The 19,522-nt window shown below is 39.0% G+C and overlaps 1 protein-coding gene across 4 annotated transcripts in view; it reads right to left on the bottom strand.

Annotated features, from left to right (window-relative positions):
• Positions 1-19,522, bottom strand: part of MRTFA (myocardin related transcription factor A) — a 424,554-nt gene that overhangs the window by 151,426 nt on the left and 253,606 nt on the right. For all 4 annotated transcript variants that reach the window (XM_063940356.1, XM_063940354.1, XM_063940357.1 and 1 more), the window contains one exon: positions 8,535-8,669. In XM_063940356.1, the coding sequence (XP_063796426.1) occupies positions 8,535-8,669 (135 nt within the window). The remainder of the gene's footprint in view (positions 1-8,534; positions 8,670-19,522) is intronic.

Here is a 19,522-nt window from a genome sequence, read left to right as displayed (position 1 = left end):
CTACAGGGAGCATAAGATACCCAGGGGCTTCAGGGTTCTCAATGTACCAACGATAGGCCGGTACAATCCGGATTTCGTAAAAAAGTGGATTGCAATACTCAATAAGTGTTCGTTTGACCTGATGATAGCTGTCATAGAAGAAGCTAATAGGGAATTAAAACTTACCCGTATGAAAATTGCTGAATTTGAAAGAGAATTTAAAGATACGATGGAGACTGAGACTAGCCAGAACTGGATTCATAAGTTGGAAATACAGTGTGAAAACTACAAGAAAAACCTGATTAAATTTAAGAAAAATAAAAAATACACTGTTGACTTGGACTATGAGGAAAATAAAGTCTATAAATGGTTGGCTGGTGGAGACGGTATGAGGGGAAACCGAGCATTAAATCCCAGACGCAGACCGTGGCAGAAAAGGACCCAGAGCGGCCCGAGTGATAGAAATACCTCTAACAGTGACAGCGATTTTGCTGTCTCTGAACCAGATGATGTAACCAGGGCACGACAAATCCCTTTAGGAACAGAAGGGGTGCCCTCCAGTGGAGACCTCCCACCCGCAGGGGTGGCCAAAACAAGAGGCAGAAGGGGTGGAAACAAAAAGACAACTTAATCTTTAATCTTTCTTCAAGATCTCTGACTGAAGTGGAAGAAAGGGTCCTCAACAAAGGACTCAGTTTCGCCCCGACCAATAAATTTGATATCTTTAATTGGAAAAGAGACTCTCACCGCTTTGCAAGAAAGTTACGTCTTAAGGAGTTTTATCAACATGCTCCGGGTGATTTATCCACACCTACGGTATATGATGATTTCATTAGATCTGCATCCAGATCTACATTCGATCCCATTTCGACTAATGCCTCCCTTAAAACATTTGGGAGAATGATGGATAAAGCCGTAGAAAAATTCACCTTGGCTCCATGCAAAATAAGACATAACTTATCTAAAGAGGAAATAGGTGCTCTGAAAAATCTGGAGTCCTATGAAGACCTCATAATTCGGCCCGCCGACAAGGGTGGGGCGATTGTACTCCAGGATATTGGGGACTATCGCGCTGAAATTCTGTCTCAATTATCCGACTCTGCCATTTATAAGAGATTAAATCAAGATCCCACTATGGACTATCAGAGAGATCTTAAGGTTATCTTGGATGAAGCGAGATCTTTGAATAAAATTCCTTCCAAATTATATGATGCTCTCTTGGTGCGTTTTCCGAAGGTCCCGGTAATCTACACTCTTCCAAAACTGCATAAAAATAAAGAAAAACCGCCTGGACGACCGATTATTGCGGCACGGGACTCTCTCCTACAACCGGTCTCACAACTACTAGACTGTATACTGCAGCCTTTACTCCTGAAACAGGATACGTTCTTGAAAGACACTACCTCATTTCTTAAGAAATTAATTTCCATCAACAGTATTCCTTCTGGCACACTCATGGTAGTTCTGGACGTTTGCAGTCTATACACATCAATTCCCCATGCCGGTGGTCTATCAGCTATGAGTAACTTTCTAGAACAAAATTTGAGCAATACTGAGTTTGATAAAGTCTTGTTTCTACGCTTATTAGAATTGACTCTAACTAAAAATTATTTTTTATTTGATGGAAACTTTTATTTGCAGCGCAGGGGGTGTGCCATGGGTTCTGCCGTGGCACCCTCCTACGCTAACATATTTATGTTTCAGGAGGAAACTCAAATATTCTTTCAGGATCAGGAGGTTAAGAAATATATTTTGTGGTACACGAGATACATCGATGATGTATTCCTGCTGTGGACAGGAGGTGCTGAACTCCTGGAAAGGTTGATGCAAGAGGTTAACAACAGGGCTTCCCCAATTAAATTTACTTATTCATACAGCATGCAGGAAATTAACTTCTTAGATGTGAAGGTGTCAGTCACAAATAATTTAATATCTACTGAAGTATACATTAAAGATACTGACAGGAATACATTTCTTATGAATTCCAGCCACCATCCTGATGCCCTTAAAAGAGGTTTGCCTATGTCGCAAATGATGCGCATAGCACGCATCACCAGTGATTCTGATAAAGTTCCCAAACAGTTAGATACACTTATTAGTAAATTTGAAGCACGTGGGTACAACAGCAAGACTTTACACTCACAAAAACTAAAAGTACTCAACATGTCTAGGTCTGATCTTCTCAACCCTGAGGCACGTAGTTCTAGTAGTCTGATTCCATGGACGTCAGATTACACTACAGCCAGTCCAGTTATTAAAAGAGCGACCAATGCACTTTGGCCAATTATCAAGACAGACCCGGAGCTGAGGGGGTTGAACTGTAGCCGACCGATAGCTGCTTTCAAAAGGGGTAGTAATTTAAAAGACAGGTTGGTAAAGGCAGACATAACAGGGAGGGGATCAGCATTACCCCCTAACATTCATAGGAAACCCCCTGGATGTTACAGATGTTGTGGCTGTGCCACATGTTCTCACCTGATCTCTTGTAAGACCTTTGCCCATCCCCACACAGGTAAACAATTTGACATACGTTATGTCCTTACCTGTAATATGTCCCATGTGGTATACATTATTGTCTGTCCATGCGGACTATACTATGTGGGACAGACTACCAGAAAATTTACTGAAAGGATGGCGGCGCATCGGTCTGCGATACGGCTTGTGCTACAAGGTAGGTCGATTGACCAGCCTGTAGCAAAACATTTTAGATCAGCTGGACATAGGCTAGATATGTTAAAATACTTTATTATTGATCACGTTCCTGCTACATTGAGAGGTGGCAACAGAGCCCGTGAGCTCTTGCTTAAAGAATCGCGATGGATAATCCGGTTAGGGACCATAGCTCCTAATGGGCTTAATGAAAAGATCAATTGGAACACCATTTAAATAGCTTTCGATATAAGCAATACATGCAATTTTTTTGTTGCTGGGCTACATGACATTCTTGTCCATATGCAATTTTGTATTTATCTTCTTGTTTTTGTTTCTGTAACATACTTATAAGTTATAAATGTGCTTCTATGTATTTTTTGTAGTTACGCCGGCGAGACCTGCCCCGATGAATTACCCCGTCCGTGAGATGTATGAGGTACTTCCGCTCGGTGGAGCGCATATGCCGGGGTGTGTGGAACGCACACTCGCGGTTGCCTAGCAACAACTGGAGCGGAAGCCGGGCGGAGGAAGGATCGTGACCCCCGGCGGGTGGAAGTCAAGGGGAGAGATCGTGGGCGAACACATGTGTCTGACGGGGTACAAAGGTGGGGTAAGTGTTTATTGTATGTTGTATGCTGTTCTGTTATGTCCTGACGACGGGGCTAAGACCCCCGAAACGTTGACTATGGATAAAAATTAATTCCGCTATTTGTTCAGACTCCTGAGTGCCAGTTACTTGCTTGGATTCATATATATATATATATATATATATACATACACACACACATACTGAACGTTGTGATATAAATACATATCCTTTTAATAACAAATATATACTTTAATGAGCTTTGGAACTCAGATAATGTGTGGGTGTATTGTTTTCTCTTACGGGATGTAGTGTTTTGCGATGTATAGCGCACATTCATAGCACATGATAATAAGATGCGCAGGCGTCCGCAGTATATATTAGAGCTGGCATTTTAAATATTTGTTAGAAAGTAATTTGACATTAACATGTCCTATACAGAATTTTTTTTAATGAACATATCCCTTGATAACTCCTTGTATTGTCCCTTTACATATCTGAAGATATTAATAATGTCTCCTCTTAGACGCCTCTTTTCTAGAGTATACATATTCAACCTACTAGGTCTTTCTTCGTAATCCAGTGCCTTTAACCCTTTAATCAATTTACTGGCTCACCTTAAACTCTTTCGATTTCCCAGATATCTTTTTTTATAATGCGGTGCCCAAAACTGAACACAATATTCCAGGTGCGGACGTAACAATGATTTGTACAGTGGCAGGTAACATTCTCGTCCCTTGCCTCAATTCCCCGTTTTATGCACGCTAGTACCTTACTTGCCTTCTTTGTTGCACTTTGACATTGTATACTGTTATTAAGCTTATTATCAAAGAGTACCCCCAAGTCTTTTTCCACTAAAGTTACCCCTAGATTTTCCACATTTAATGTGTAGAATGCTAGTTTATTCTTTGTCCCAAAATGCATAACTTTGCATTTTTCTATATTAAACCTCATTCTCCATTTGGATGCCCAAATTTTAAGTTTAAATAAGTCATTCTGTAGAGACTCCACATCGACTTCCGAATTAATTACCCTAAACAGTTTAGTATCATCAGCAAAGATTAACACTGTGCTTTACATGCCTGTTCCTAGGTCATTAATAAATATATAGAATAATAGTGGCCTTAGTGGTATTCCGCTGACTAATGTTGCCCAGCTGGAGAAAATCCCATTGACCACTACTCGCTGTTCCCTGTAATCCAGCCAATTACCTATCCGTGTACAAATAGTTTTTCCTAAGCTAAGCTCCATTAATTTGACAGTCTCCTGTGCGGCACTGTATCGAAGGCTTTTGCAAAATCTAAATAGACCACATCCACAGCTCTACCCTGGTCAAGATTGTCGCTCACTTCCTCGTAGAAACGAATTAAGTTGGTTTGGCATGATCTGTCCCTCACAAACCCATGTTGCTTTATGCTAAAAATCTTAGCAGTCTACAGATAATCCTCTATGCTATCCTCTTAAAATTCCTTCCAATATTTTCCCCACTATAGATGTCAATCTAATTGGTCTGTAATTACCAGGTTGATTTTTACTTGCCTTTTTAAATAATGGCACTACCTCTGCTATACGCCAACCTTCTGGTTCCATGCCTGATCGAAATGAACTATAGAAGATCAAGTAGAGGGGTCTTGCAAGTTGTGACTTAAGCTCCATAAGAACCCCCAGATGAAGTCCATCTGTGCCCGGTGTTTTATTTAGCTTAATTTTGCTTAGTCTCTCCCGGACTACATCCTCACTTAAGCAAGTATCTAGCCACGTGTCATTATCGTCACTGTCGTTATGGACTACTCCCACCGTCTGTTCTTCTCTGGTAAACAGTGATGAAAAATATTTGTTCACTGTATCTGCTTTTATTTTGTCATTAATCAAGACTCCCAATTCATTTTTTTTGGACATACGTTCTCCTTTTTTAACCTTTTACTGTGTATGTATTTAAAAAACTTTTTAGGATTGCTTTTACGCTCTATAGCGATTTGCTTTTCGTGATCTATTTTAGCTGCTCTTATTACTTTTTTGCCTCTTTTATTGCATTCCATGTAGTACTGGAATGACTCCACCGTTCCAATAGATTTAAATGCTTTGAAAGCACACCTCCTTTTAACCATTTCTTCCTTGACCTTCTTATTAAGACACATCGGTTTGATTTTTAGAACTCCTGCGTTTACTGGCCATGGGAATGAATTTGCGAATGTTGCTATAGAGCAACCCTTTTAAAGCCTCCCACATTTCCGTAGTATTCTTACCATGAAACCAAACTTCCCAGTCAATGTCGTTTAGTGCATGTCTCAGCATACTGAAATTAGCCTTTCTAAAGTTAAATGTTTTGGTTGATCCCTTATAGCTATTTTTCTTGAAACTGATGTCAAATGTGATCATATAGTGATCACTGGTTCCCAAGGTCCCCCCAACTTTAGTGCTTGATATAATGTCCACATTATTAGTAATTACTAGATCCATGAATAGTATTACCTCTAGTCGTGTTCTCGACTAATTGAGACAGGTAGTGAACCTTTAAGGTATTTAAGAACCTGTTACCCCTAGCTTTTACACATGAATCGTTTCTCCAAATTATATCAGGATAATTAAAATCCCCAATCACTAGGATGTCCCCTAATCCAGCAGCCTTTTCAATTTGATGCAAGAGTTGTTCTTCCTCTTGTATGCGAATATCCGGCTGTTTGTAGCACGTGTCTATGACAATTTTTTTAGCATCAGTACCCTCACTTGAGAGTTTAACCCATAGTGACTACGGTATCTTTTGTCCCTTCATAAATATCCTCCTTTAAGTACGGTTTTAGAGATGGTTTAACATAAAGACAAACACCTCCTCCCCTTTTATTAACTCTGTCCCTTCTGAAAAGAGTATATCCCTCCAAGTTTGCGACCCAGTCGTGAGAGTCGTCCAACCATGTTTCCGTTATACCTATAATATCATACTGATCCTTTAATGCAAGTAATTCCAATTCCCCCATTTTAACTGATAGGCTTCTTGCGTTCGCAAGCATACATTTTAGTGTACTATTTCCCTTGTCCGTTTTTTTTTTTAAATGGTATACTATCGTTATTTATTGCCTTCCCGTACTTACCAACAGTTATTCTCCTCCTTCCCTTTCCACCCCATCATACTTAATACAGCCCTCCTTACTAATTTCTCTGATCAATCGATCAAGTCTTATGAAACCCTTCCCCCCCCCCCGACATAGGTATTTTCCCTTGTGATAAGGACATCATTTTCTTAATGCCATAGTGCTGACCCACAGTCGTTGTTCGTTAACATCCTGGCAATATCTTTGGTACTATCCTTGTTAGAACCCATGTTAATATCCTTACTGGCTGCTCTTTCCCTCCCCCACTTCTCCACCCCCTTTTAGTTTGCTCCCTCCATCCTTACTATTCTCACTGCATGACCCATATTCTAGCTAAGCCCTCCCCCCAGGCTCCTAGTTTAAAAACTCCTCCAACCTTGTGACCATCATCCCATCCTCCCCCATCACCGCAGCCCCCTCCTCATTCAGGTGCAATGCATCGCGCCAAAAAAGATGGCGCCTGACTGAGAAGTCCGCCCAATGTTCCAGGAACACAAACCCCTCCTTCCTACACCAGTCTCTAAGCCACACATTTACCGCACTAATCTCCCTCTGCCTCCCTGGGCTAGCGCGTGGCACAGGTAATAATTCAGAGAATATTACCTTAGATGTCCTTGCCTTTAGTCTCTGGCCAAAGTCCCTATAATCTTTCTTAAGGACATCCCACCTACCACTAACTTTGTCGTTGGTGCAAACGTGCACCAAGACCGCCGAGTCTTTCCCAGCCCCTCCCAACAATCTATTTCTCCTTTATACATTGGAGTTTTTTTATGTGCCCAGATTTGTAGCACCAAAATACTGTGCTACCACAAATCTTCACTGTGCTGGATTTCAACTACTATATACTGTGACAAACCTGCATATATGGATACATTTGTAACCTAATGAGCATAGACGTATCTGTGTATCTCCTTTATTTTGGACTGCTGATGCAATCTTCTCTTCTTTGTACTCTCCATCACTCACTCACTGCACTCGTGGACTCTCACCAGTGATCCATTAGTTAATATTTAGGATTCAGGAACACAGGACACATATTTTTGCCTAAAGCTGGCAGCAGATCCACTCTAGACACCCTTTACCTTGTACTGTACTATTTTCTACCATTCCTTTCTCCACGTTCGGTGAACTCTCATCAGTGATCCCGGAGTGAGAGCACAATAAGTAATCTACTATCATACCACACTACAGACGCCCAATACCGTCTGATCTTGGAAGTAGTGTTGACCTAGGTCAGTACTTGGATGGGAGACCTCCTAGAAATACCAGGTGTAGTAGAATACAGTATTTATCAGGTTACTCTGTGCCTAACATTGACAGCAGATTCACCACTGTCTCTTTCTGGAAATCTACTCCCACTTTTTCTGGACACAGTCCTGATGGTTGATACTTCTAAACCACTCTAATTATTCAGGACCAGCTATACAGTCTTGAGTGACACTCCTGGTAGATATTCTATATATAATTCACTCCTGGTCTGCATCTGAAAAACATTTCTTATATGCTAAAAGAAACCCAGGAATATGCTGGTGTATTTGTCTCGTGTATGGGATTTGAATTAAGAAATTAACTTGTGTTACAGTACGTTTCAATTAATTTCAGTTCATTGTATGACCCGACATTTATGGATGTTTTGATACAATAATCACCTATAGTGGTTCACACTTTCGGAACTGTTTAACCTTCCAACAAATTTAGTTGGTTTTCAGTGTTTGTCTTGTACATAGGTCTGCAAACTCGGTCCTCATTACCCCACACAGTGCATGTTTTGCAGGTAACCCAGCAGGTGCACAGGTGTATTAATTACTCACAGACATTTTAAAAGGTCCGCAGGTGGAGTTAATTATTTCACTTGTGATTCTGTGAGGAGACCTGCAAAACATGCACTGTGTGGGGTAATGAGGACCGAGTTTGCAGACCTATGGTCTTGTAGAATAGTTTATCTTTTTAATCATAATCAATAAAGATGTATTTTTAATCTTTACTTTTGACTAAATACAAGAGTGCGCCCACACAAGAGTCTTCCTTTTCTACTTTGTGACAAGGTTTATGGCATCCAATTGTTGTATAGTAGAATCAAAGGTTTCGCATTAGACTAAAATTTTAAAATTTGGTCTCTTCCAATCTGATGGTAACATAAAATAAATCTTGCCACTGTCCACATTTTGCAGGCTATTTCATTAATCTTTAATGTTAAGATTTTCTCAGATACCATAGCTATAACTTACTTTTATGAAAGATGGGAAGGATTTGTTAGCTGGAGCAGAGAGACCATTACTGATGTTCAATGTCATGGTCTGTGGGAGTTCAGAAGCATGTGGTTTTTCTGCAATGTCTGATCCAAGCTGCACCCATGTAAAAGTCTGAAAAGAAAGAAGACACAAACGGCTCAAAAAAACTCTATATAAAAAATGTTTATACTTTGAAATTATCCAACGTTTAAGATCGCATGTAAAATATGCTATGCACACAAAAATAAGCAGTTATTTGTTATAATCCATTTTCACGCTTTGAGATACTCTTGCTGTGGCTACCGATAAGGTTACAGGCAAGAAGCTTACAATGTGTAGGAAAAAATCCTGATATTAGTAATACTGTACACTAGAACATTTTTTTTAAAAATAGAGACATAAATAAGGACAACACCTAAACTCAGTGAGGAAATAGAATATTAGAATTTATTTAGTTGCTTATTCTGAGTTGCACACACAGTGGTTGAAGTTGCAGGCAGCTGTCTAAGCCTGATTATTACCTTGGGCTAATGAGATTCTGTTCAGATAATGCGGTAATTAGTGCATCTACAAATGGAGAGCCGTGCCACCCACTGATTTTACAAGTGGTAGGAAATATATGTTCCTCCCCTATACTCTGCTTCCATATGCACACACAGTCAGACCAGTAGAATGGCCACTATATATGGGATAATGCACTCTTGCCAGTAAGTTATATGGATATTAGAAGGCTCAGAGGAGTTCAACAACCACTGTAACAGCAAAAGGCTGTAGGCAGATTGCTTTCATACAGGTCACAGAAATTTGAAACGCCTTCTAATATTTGTAATCATTATTGCTCACTATTACTTATATGTTTTTATCTTTTGAATGAACACGATATCAGAACGCACTGTTTATAGAATTTGCAGAAATGTATAAATATAATATAATATAATAACACTTGCGCATTACAAAAGTACTTGCAATGTTAGACACAATTGCTAAAAGACCTAAAAAGAGAACGACACCAAGACAAGCACAGATTCAGAGATTGTATACCGCACCTAGATTTGTTCACATTACAATGTGGTTACAAATGAACAGGTGATTACACATTACAAAAAGAACACAGGACCCTAACCATCTCCAAAAACCAATCTCTTTAAAGAAAATGTCTACAAAATGTAGATTTCAGATCTCAGCTTAACGCTATTAACATTTATGACTTGGTTGCGCAACAATGTTAGTACTGTGACCTTCACGGATATCGGGGCATGTTTACTGTTTTTCTGGTAACCTTAACACAGATAAGTAGATCCCTTTATTATTGCTTATGCTGGTGACTCACTTGAACATATATTTTTTAATTACAGCACAATCTTGTATTTTGTTAAAAGTTTCAGTCCAACTAAAATATTTTTATCCCTCCGATTACCAAGATACTTTGGCCCTACTGTTTTATCCTTGCAGATCCTCTAAAAATGTAGGCATATCATGGGGAGCGGCACTAGCAATGATCATGTTATTCGATATTTACAAAGTTATATTGCAGCTAAATATGGTATATGGACAGGGAACAGAATAAAACTATCTTCAAATTAAGGGGCAGATGTATTAACATGGAGAAGGCATAAGGAAGTGATAAACCAGTGATAAGTGCAAGGTAATAAACGCACCAGCTAATAAGCTCCTAACTGTTAATTTACATATTGGAGCTGATTGGCTGGTGCGTTTATCACCTTGGACTTATCACTGGTTTATCACTTCCTTATGTCTTCTCCAGGTTAATACATCTGCCCCTAAGTTTGGTTTCAGCATCCCATCGCCATATAACATTTATTCTTAAACTCCTTAAAACACTGCTGCGGACACTGGCCTGAAGCAGAGGTGTACACTAATGCAGCTGCAAATGCGATTTTCTCTGCAACACAACTGCGGATATCAGCAAGTGAAGGTGCTGCCCAGAAATGAAAATAGATGCCCACCGCGGCTACTGCAACAACTCGCAACTGCGTACACATACGCAGCCTATACACAAGAACAAGGAAAATCGGGCTCAAGGGTACACCTATGGCTACGCAGACTGGACCCGGCAGTAGTCACGCAGGCGCCATGTTTTTGTACATTAGGGCTCGCAGCTGACTTCAGATACATGCCACAAAAACATTTTACAACCACTGACAAATGGTCATTTCCTGTCAATCACTTTGCAATGGGTCCCTCATTGTGCGTGGGTTCGCATGGTCCCTTAATGCATGCCCAATGCGAACGCAGCACATGCACAGTCATTATTCGCTCAGTTCCATGGAACATCGGCTTTGCGTACTTCTCTGAATCAGGCCCTCTGAATTTTAGAAGCTAGGAGCTTTTCTTTCTCCAAGCTTACTCTGGTTTACAAATATCACCCTCCCACCTTTCTTTACCGCTGCAAGGAATGCACAAAGTACATTACTCCAGTTTCTCAAAGCACGTCCAAGGACAAATCACTTAAGGAAATCCTTACTCCTACATACCTAGAAAAAAGAACCAAAATGTGCGCAAAAGGAAGAGCCAATCAAAAAATAATATTTGGATTAATTATTTTTTATTTTTATTAAATATTTATTTAATTGTAGTTACTACCAAATAAATTAATTATAAATATAATCCTTAGAGTGACCACAATAAGATATTAAAAATAATATTAAAATGAATAAAACAACACAATCATGAAATATATAACCATCTAATTAATTTCTCATATATGGTTAGTATTCCAAAAGACCAATAATGGATACACATGTATCAAATCCTGAAGAATAAATGGTTCCTAAAACAGGTAATACTGTATCACTTTGGATGCATAATTAGATCACAATGATGCAAAAAATATATATTATTAATGAATAGACTAAAAAGTCCACACTGGCTGGCCAGCCTAAATTAATACTTATTATATTGTGCACAAACAAAAATTTATCCAAGATCAATAGAGTAAATAAATGGAAGATGTATTGCCTGTAGGATATCATAAAATTGAATAAACAATAAGGACTCAAAATTCTTCCAATAACGATCTAAACTAGTAATGATTATCCATTATGCATGTATCCAAAAGTCTTGTGCGGCTCATTAGCTCCTAACCTCGTACGGCCGCTGATGTAAATGCTAAATGTTGGGGCAAATAGGTAGAAGCCAGTCCCGTCCTTTTGACCAATACTATTTTAAAGTCTCGATAAAGGCACCTAGCCTCATGCGGCCGTCAGTGTGGGCAGCCAATGCCGTAGTATTACAGTCCCGTATTAAGGTGATTGTTATGAATAAATAAAAATAATAATACACAGTCCCGAATGGCTCAAATAGCCCCTAGCCTAATGAGGCCGTTGGTGTGGGTGGCTATAATGACGGGATAATGTATTGATAAATAAAACCCCGTCTCACCCGTAGCAATCTCACCCGTGCCAGTGATGCAGTAGCCGTCCGTCCGGCTGGATGCTCACCGGACCTCCGCCGTTTCAATCCACAAGCCGTTCTGTGCTGTGCTGCCTGGGTGCTCCTCCGACAGCGCAGCTGGGTGATCCTTAGGCTGGGATGAAATAGATGGAAATATCTGTGGCGGTTTAAGGCGGGTTAGGGCTGTCGGTGATGTCCGTTCGTCTCCAAATAGCAGAGAGATGGTATAGATCCGTGGATCACTCCAAAGCCGTTCAACCTAACACGTTTCTCGACCGTAGGCACTGGTCGTTTCATCAGAGGAAGTGCAATGAAAGAGTCCTCATCTGACTATATTTAAAGCTCCCAGTTAATTATCTAAACAGAAACAGCTGATGAATTACAAACTATTCACCCATAGGAATCAAATTGAAGTAAATGAGTCCAATATTCTTTTCAATGCATATGTATAAATCTCTTAATATCGTACTTAAATATATTTATATTTAAATCAAAAACCAATGTATATAAAATATAAATATATAGAATGAATATATAAAAAATATATATTGTGAATATATAAACTAAAGATTAATATCATTATTATTTTATTACTCAAAGACATAATACTCAGGAGTGGCATGTCTTAAGGTGTATAAACATAGATTAATATGGTGTACCACATAGAATCAATATAAACATATAAATAGTGTGGTGAAATAAACTAAATAAGTGCAGATTGAAACAGTAATTATTATTATAATTCATATATAAAATACTAGTTGTCTATATGTGTGTGTCATGTTCAAAAAAAAAAAAATACCCATTTATCTATACAACTGTACATGCCTGATATTTCATTTGTTATCTATAGTTATCAAATAAAGAATAAAAAATATTAAAAAAAAAATGAAATCAAGAATAGTGATTATAATATTATTATAAATAAAAATAAATAGTAGTAAATATAAAAAAGTGAATAAATACATATATATCAGCATAAGAATTTGGACCGTGTTACATTACATGACCCGTCTGCGGGGAAACAAAAGGAAGAACTAACCTAAAAAGGAGAGATATATTTAGACTCATCCAAGAAACGTCTGTCTAACAAATGTCAACCCCGCCTACAAGATCCAAACACGACACCTCCAAATCCACATAATGGTGATATAATACTCATCTACTAGGTTATGGAGAAAAGGAGGTGTGATAAGTAAACTAAAATATAATAGGAGTACGCACTAAACTATAAACTCAAACTCATTTGAATAAATTAATATATTTTTGATTCAAATGGCATATAAAAAACCTTTGTAGCTTAAAATCCATTGTCAATATATAAAAAATATATACATAAAAATATGTTGCATGGTCATACACAGAAATAACCAAAAGAGGATGTGAAACTCCCTATTCATATAAATATAGCTATCGAAATAAACTGGTAATCTAACTACTAATGAACTACTAGTGAAACATCGGGTAATGAAACTACCAATTCAATTACCTTGAATTTACATTAAATTAGGGCAACCTATAATTGTAAAGAAGGGAAGAAGAGAAAAGGAGAGAGGAAAAAGGGTTTATAAAAATGATGGTGTCATAAAAACCCAACTAGAAACCAGTTACTTGGTCACCCGCTAAATTCTAGGATCCTAGCGATCTTGATTAATTGGGATTAAAAGAGTCACACATTATTAAGCTCAACTGTATCATTTAAACCTTGTGGGGATAATGTTTGTAATTGGAAGATCCAAAAAGCCTCCCGCTTACACAACTTGTTGAATCTGTCACCACCCCTACTGGTTGGCTTAACTTGTTCAATTGCTCTCAGTATGAAATTACCTTGTTTCCCCTTTGGACAAGAAGCAATATGACTAGAAAGGGTATGTGTCTTCAAACCTTTCAAAATATTGCGCCTGTGCTCGAGAAACCGCATATGTAGGGGGCGTATCGTCCTGCCTACATATTGGATCCCGCAGTAACACTGAATCACATATACCACGTAATTGGATCTACAGTTTAGAAAAGCAGTGATCTCAAATTCCTCTTTAGTGACATGCGAGGTAATCATAGTGCATTTATGGTCCACATATGAACAGGTCATACATCTTTCTTTCCCACATTTAAAAAACCCTTTTGGTCTAGGCGGTAACCTAAACTCCTGTTCATTAATATCCACACTAGATAATGTAGATGCTCTTTTAAACATACTTGGCGCCAGCCTCTGTTTCAAGTTTTGTGCTTTCTTGAATATAACAGGATTCTTATCCGTGATGACACCCTCTAAAAAACGATCTGACTGTAGGATAGTGAGATTCTTAGAAATGATCTTCTTGATTTGGCTCGCAGCTGAATTATATTGTGTTATGAATGTAGGAACCTGGCTAAACCTTGTATCTTTTTGAGGCAATTTCCTAGTGGAATTCAACATCAATGATCTAGAGCAACCTGAAGCTGCCTCTAATGCCCCATCAAGGAGGTGGGTGGGGTAGCCCTGTCTAACAAATGATGTGTACATATCCTTAGCTTGTAACTTGAATGATTCTTCTGTGGAACAGTTCCTACGTAATCGGAGAAACTGGCCTTTAGGAATATTATTTTTCCCAAGGATAATAGTGACCACTTCTATAGTGCAGGTAATTACCACAATCCACCTCCTTGATATAGGTGGAAGATTCTATTCTACAGTCTCTAATAGAAATGGTAATATCTAGAAAATTAAGACTATTTGGACTATAATTATATGTAAATTTCAGACCCAAAGAATTTGAATTAAGACAGGTATTAAAATCTAATAATGATCCTATGTCACCCTCCCAAATAATAAATATATCATCAATATATCTGCCATAGAGAACTAGGTTTGCGCCAATGGGGTTGTTAAGAATGTAATGGTGTTCAAACCAGCCTAGGAAGAGGTTGGCAAAACTTGGCGCGAGCCTAGTTCCCATGGCAGTCCCTTTATCCTGTAAATAAAATCGGGAATCAAAAGAAAAATAGTTATGTTCTAAAATAAACCTAATGGAATGTAATATAAAATGTCTCAAATTGTCAGAAACTTCTGGATCACGTGTTAAATAATGATTAATGGCCAATAAACCCCATTCATGTGATATATTAGTATATAAAGACTCTATATCGCAAGTTGATAGTATATATGTGTCTCTCCATTTAACCTCCTCTAATTTCTGCAAAAAATGGGTGGTATCTTTAATATATGAGGGGAGGGAAGTGACATACTTTTGTAGATGTACATCTATGAAGGAAGAAAGATTTGCTGTAAGGGATCTCACTCCAGATATAATCGGTCGTCCTGGAGGGGAGACCATAGATTTATGTACTTTTGGAAGATGGTAATTAATTGGAGTAATAGGATATGGTGTCCACAAATAATACCAAATATCTTTAGTGATAACTTGTTGTTCTAGTGCTGAGTCAATAAGAGATCTAAATTCCACCAAGAAATTACCTGTAGGGTCAGAAGACAATTTCCTGTAAAAAGATTCATCATTGAGTTGTCTATACGCTTCCTTTAGGTACTCAGTCTGGTCCTGAATGACCAGACCTCCCCCCTTATCTGCTTGTTTGATTATAATACCCTTATCCTTGGTAAGTTTCTTAAGTGCTGATCTTTCTGCCTTAGACAAATTATCTTTAAACGTCTTTTTATCTTGCTTATCACAGAGACTCTTAAAGTCTCGCATCGTAGTAGTATAGAAGCCCTCAACAAATGGGCCTCTATGTTGAAGTGGATAAAAATCTGACGCTTTCTTAAATTTAATTGTTTTGGCTATGTCAGAATTTGCAATGTCAAATATTTTAATAGGCTCTGAATGAATCTTATTTGTGTTCTCCTCTAATAGGGACTCCAAAATGTCTAGTGACAGGATATCATCCTTATCCAAACATATTGGAGTACCATCAATTTTTTGTCTTTGTAAAGATTTAATTGTAAAATATCTTTTGCGGCTTAGGGTTCTGGTAAATTTATTCAAATCAACAAATAATGTGAATAAATTAGGTTTTGTCCCTGGGGCAAACTTCAGATCCTTACTAAGGAGAGTGATTTCTCCTGAAGTAAGGGTCTTGGAGGAAAGATTGAAAATGCCTTTCGTGGTTAATGATTTCTCAGATTCCTTTGATTTTTTTGCATTAATTGACTGTTTATTTAGTTTCTTGGCTCCTCCTCTACAACCTCGTACTCCTCTTCCCTTCTCCTTTTTGGGGTGAATCTGCTCCTTACTGACTCTCTCTGGTTCAATTGATGTAATTCTCGAGGTGATGTATTTCTCCTGTCTAAAAAATGAACAGAGGATGGTTTAACTTGATCTGATCTAACTCCATAGTCCGAGAAGTCTTCATTTGAAGGATCATATCTAGTCGTGTGTCTAGACCTGTTAATATTGTCACCTGTTCTAAAGTTCCCCCTGTTAGATCTTTCCGAAAAATTACTATCTCTCCATGAGTTCCTCTCATTTCTTCTATTTCCCCAATAGTTCCTAGAATTACCTGCATCATAGCTCTGTCTATAACTGTTTTTCCTCCTCCTTTCCTGTGTATTTCTAAAGTACCCAAAGGTCCCTAAATTGGCTCTTTGTTTGTAATGAGTGGTGATAGATTCTCTAGGGGATCTAATTGGAGACATTAAGGGTCGTCTAATTCTAGAGGGTGTCCTATATCTCCTATTAAATGTACGTACTTGATCCGTCTGATAATCGCTCCTATCTCTATGTAGTTTCTTATCTTTAAGTGCAATGAGAGTTTTTTCGAAATCCTCCACTTTCCTATTCAATTTGATATCTTTGGCTTCAAATTCAGGATGTTTTGAGAAGGCAAATAGAGAATCCTGTAGCCTCTCAATCTTCTCCTGAATTTTAGCCACTTTTTGTTCCCTATGTTTGATTAGAAGTTTCATTAGGCTTCTTGAACAATTGTCCAAAACTCCATTCCACTCCTGAGTAAAATCAGAGTCATCCTTAAAAGAACAAGTCTTAAATATTCTGAGACCCCTTGGGATCATCTCTTTATCAAGGTACTTTTGTAATGTAACCTGATCCCACCAATGACGAGTCTCAGAAATAAATAAGTCTTCGAATTCATTAAATAAAGCAAACATATCTGTCTTATCTGTACTCATTTGTCTGTTCTGGATAATTAGACTCCTCTTTTAAATAATTCTGTCTTCTTTCAAGCCGTTCTGCTAAAACATTTCAATGAAGGCATTATATAGTCAGATATTCTACTAAACTGTGACCAAATTAAATATAAACAATAAATAATGCTCAAATGTTCTCCAGGGTATAAGAGACGGGCTGCCTCGACAACAATAGATAAACATCAAGAAAAAGGAAGAGAAAGAGAGGCGCCCGTGACTTATAACCTCGGTGAACTTCCTGGTGCCGCACAATGTGGAAAAATGGGGAAGCTGCCAACCCCCAAAAATATCAATAACAAGAAAAAAGAACCAAAATGTGCGCAAAAGGAAGAGCCAATCAAAAAATAATATTTGGATTAATTATTTTTTGATTGGCTCTTCCTTTTGCGCACATTTTGGTTCTTTTTTCTTGTTATTGATATTTTTGGGGGTTGGCAGCTTCCCCATTTTTCCACATTGTGCGGCACCAGGAAGTTCACAGAGGTTATAAGTCACGGGCGCCTCTCTTTCTCTTCCTACATACCTAAAATGTACTTTTCCTATGCCAGCCATTGTAACCCTTTTTTTTAAAACCTACAAACAAGAAAATATTTCCATTCCTCCGCATCCTAAATCTAGAACTCTATTTTATTCTGCCCTATGGAACAGCCACTCAGTATGCCACTTCATAGCTAACCACCAGAATGTTTCTATGATCATTAAAACCTTGATTTGAACTAGAATCTTGTGTCTCAGTAGCCTACACTGGAGACACACACCTTAACTCAACACATAGGATGGTTTCCTCAACACACAGGATTGTTTTCCTCCAACCGTAGAAAAAAAACTGAAGGAAGCCAAGGTACAGATACGCAGATATGATACATCTAGCCTCAATACACCACGCAGCAGGAAATGCCTGGCGCAAGTGAGCTGATCGGTCCTGTGCAAATCCGCTCGCATCGGCGCAATGTTTGCCGAAAATGCATCTTAGCTCACAACGTGGTGCATCTAGGATGCACAAGGAGACTATGTTGATTAAGTTGATAGGAAACTTGTATATCTGTGTGTGACCAACACTGGCCATACACCAGAATGATTTTGTTCCAACCAATCAACTAGCTGGCTGGTTGGAATGATAATTGGCCAGTGTGTGGGAGCAAACAATATTCAGCCGTTTGCTCCCACATGCCGAAAAACCCCCCAAAACAGTTGTACAGCAGGCACTGTGTCCCACCCAGTACAGCAGCATTAGAAGGATGAGCTCGGCAACCCCATTTCACCCCAAGAGTGGTCTGCACTGTGCTACCCCCTCCCTCCTATACTAAACCCTGTATTGTACATCAGACACTTTACCCCCGTATAGCACTGTGCGCCATTTCCCCCATACGACTTGTGCGTGTGGCCGACTAACCTGGGCTTCTCGTACGCCTGGGTCCCTGGCCTAACTCAGGGAGGCCCTGAGCATTCAGAAGCTGCAGCAAATCAAATCTCCCAGCAACTGCAGGTCAGATCACCTAGTGACCGGAAGAGGGAGGATAGGCTGTCAAAATAAAAGTGACAGTGGACCAGCAACCCCCCACATAACGATAGAATAACTTCTAATTTCATACTGCTCTGTTTTCAGATATCTTCTTTTGTAATCATTCTATTTCTGTTGTAAATAGGTATATTAGCAAGCAACCCCCCCCCCCCCCCCCCCCCTTGCAGGCTGTGAGACACTGGACCATGGGATTGTAGGATGGGGCTGGAGCTAGCACTTGACCTGTAGCTTTAGAAGGGAAGCTCTTCAATCCCATCATGCGGTTACCTCCTTAAAAAAGTTTAGAAAGTAGTAGCAGTAACCAGGTGAATCAAGCAAACAAAACAGTAGGGTAAAAATGGTCAAGAACCTAAACCACGCACAACTGAGCGTGATGGAGGGAACACAGTGTCCCACAGCCTGTTTTCTGAGAAAAGGTAAGTGAACAAAAATCATATTTTCTCTTTCAGCAAAGCTGGTGGGACACTGGACCATGGGACAATCAACAGCTGCTCCCAAGGGAGGGAACGGTCAGGCTGCCTGACCATAGAAATGTATGCCTAAAGTAGGCACCTCCGGACGCAAAAACATGAAAACGGTAAAAACAAGTAAACATGGGGACAGAGAACCAGGTGTCTGCATGATAGACCTGTTCAGCCGTAGGCCCGTGTCGCAAAGCCCAGAAGGTCGCCACTGCCCTAGTAGAATATGTTGACACCCGGTCTGGTGCCAGTCGCCCTGAAATAGAATAGACTCAAGTGAAGACCAAGAGGATTCAAAGTAAAGAACAAGTAGAAAATCCATGCATGGGACAAAAGAAGTCTTAGTTCAAGTTCTTCCGATCTACTTGGACATGTCCAATAGCAGGAAATACTGGAACGACAATTTACTGGTTTAAGTGGAAAGCTGAAACAACTTTCAGCTCAAATG

This window comes from Pseudophryne corroboree, chromosome 9, assembly GCF_028390025.1.
Source record: "Pseudophryne corroboree isolate aPseCor3 chromosome 9, aPseCor3.hap2, whole genome shotgun sequence".
Lineage (NCBI taxonomy): Eukaryota > Metazoa > Chordata > Amphibia > Anura > Myobatrachidae > Pseudophryne > Pseudophryne corroboree.
The sequence above is the reverse complement of the archived record's forward strand: the minus strand, read 5'-3'. Positions and strand labels throughout refer to the sequence as shown.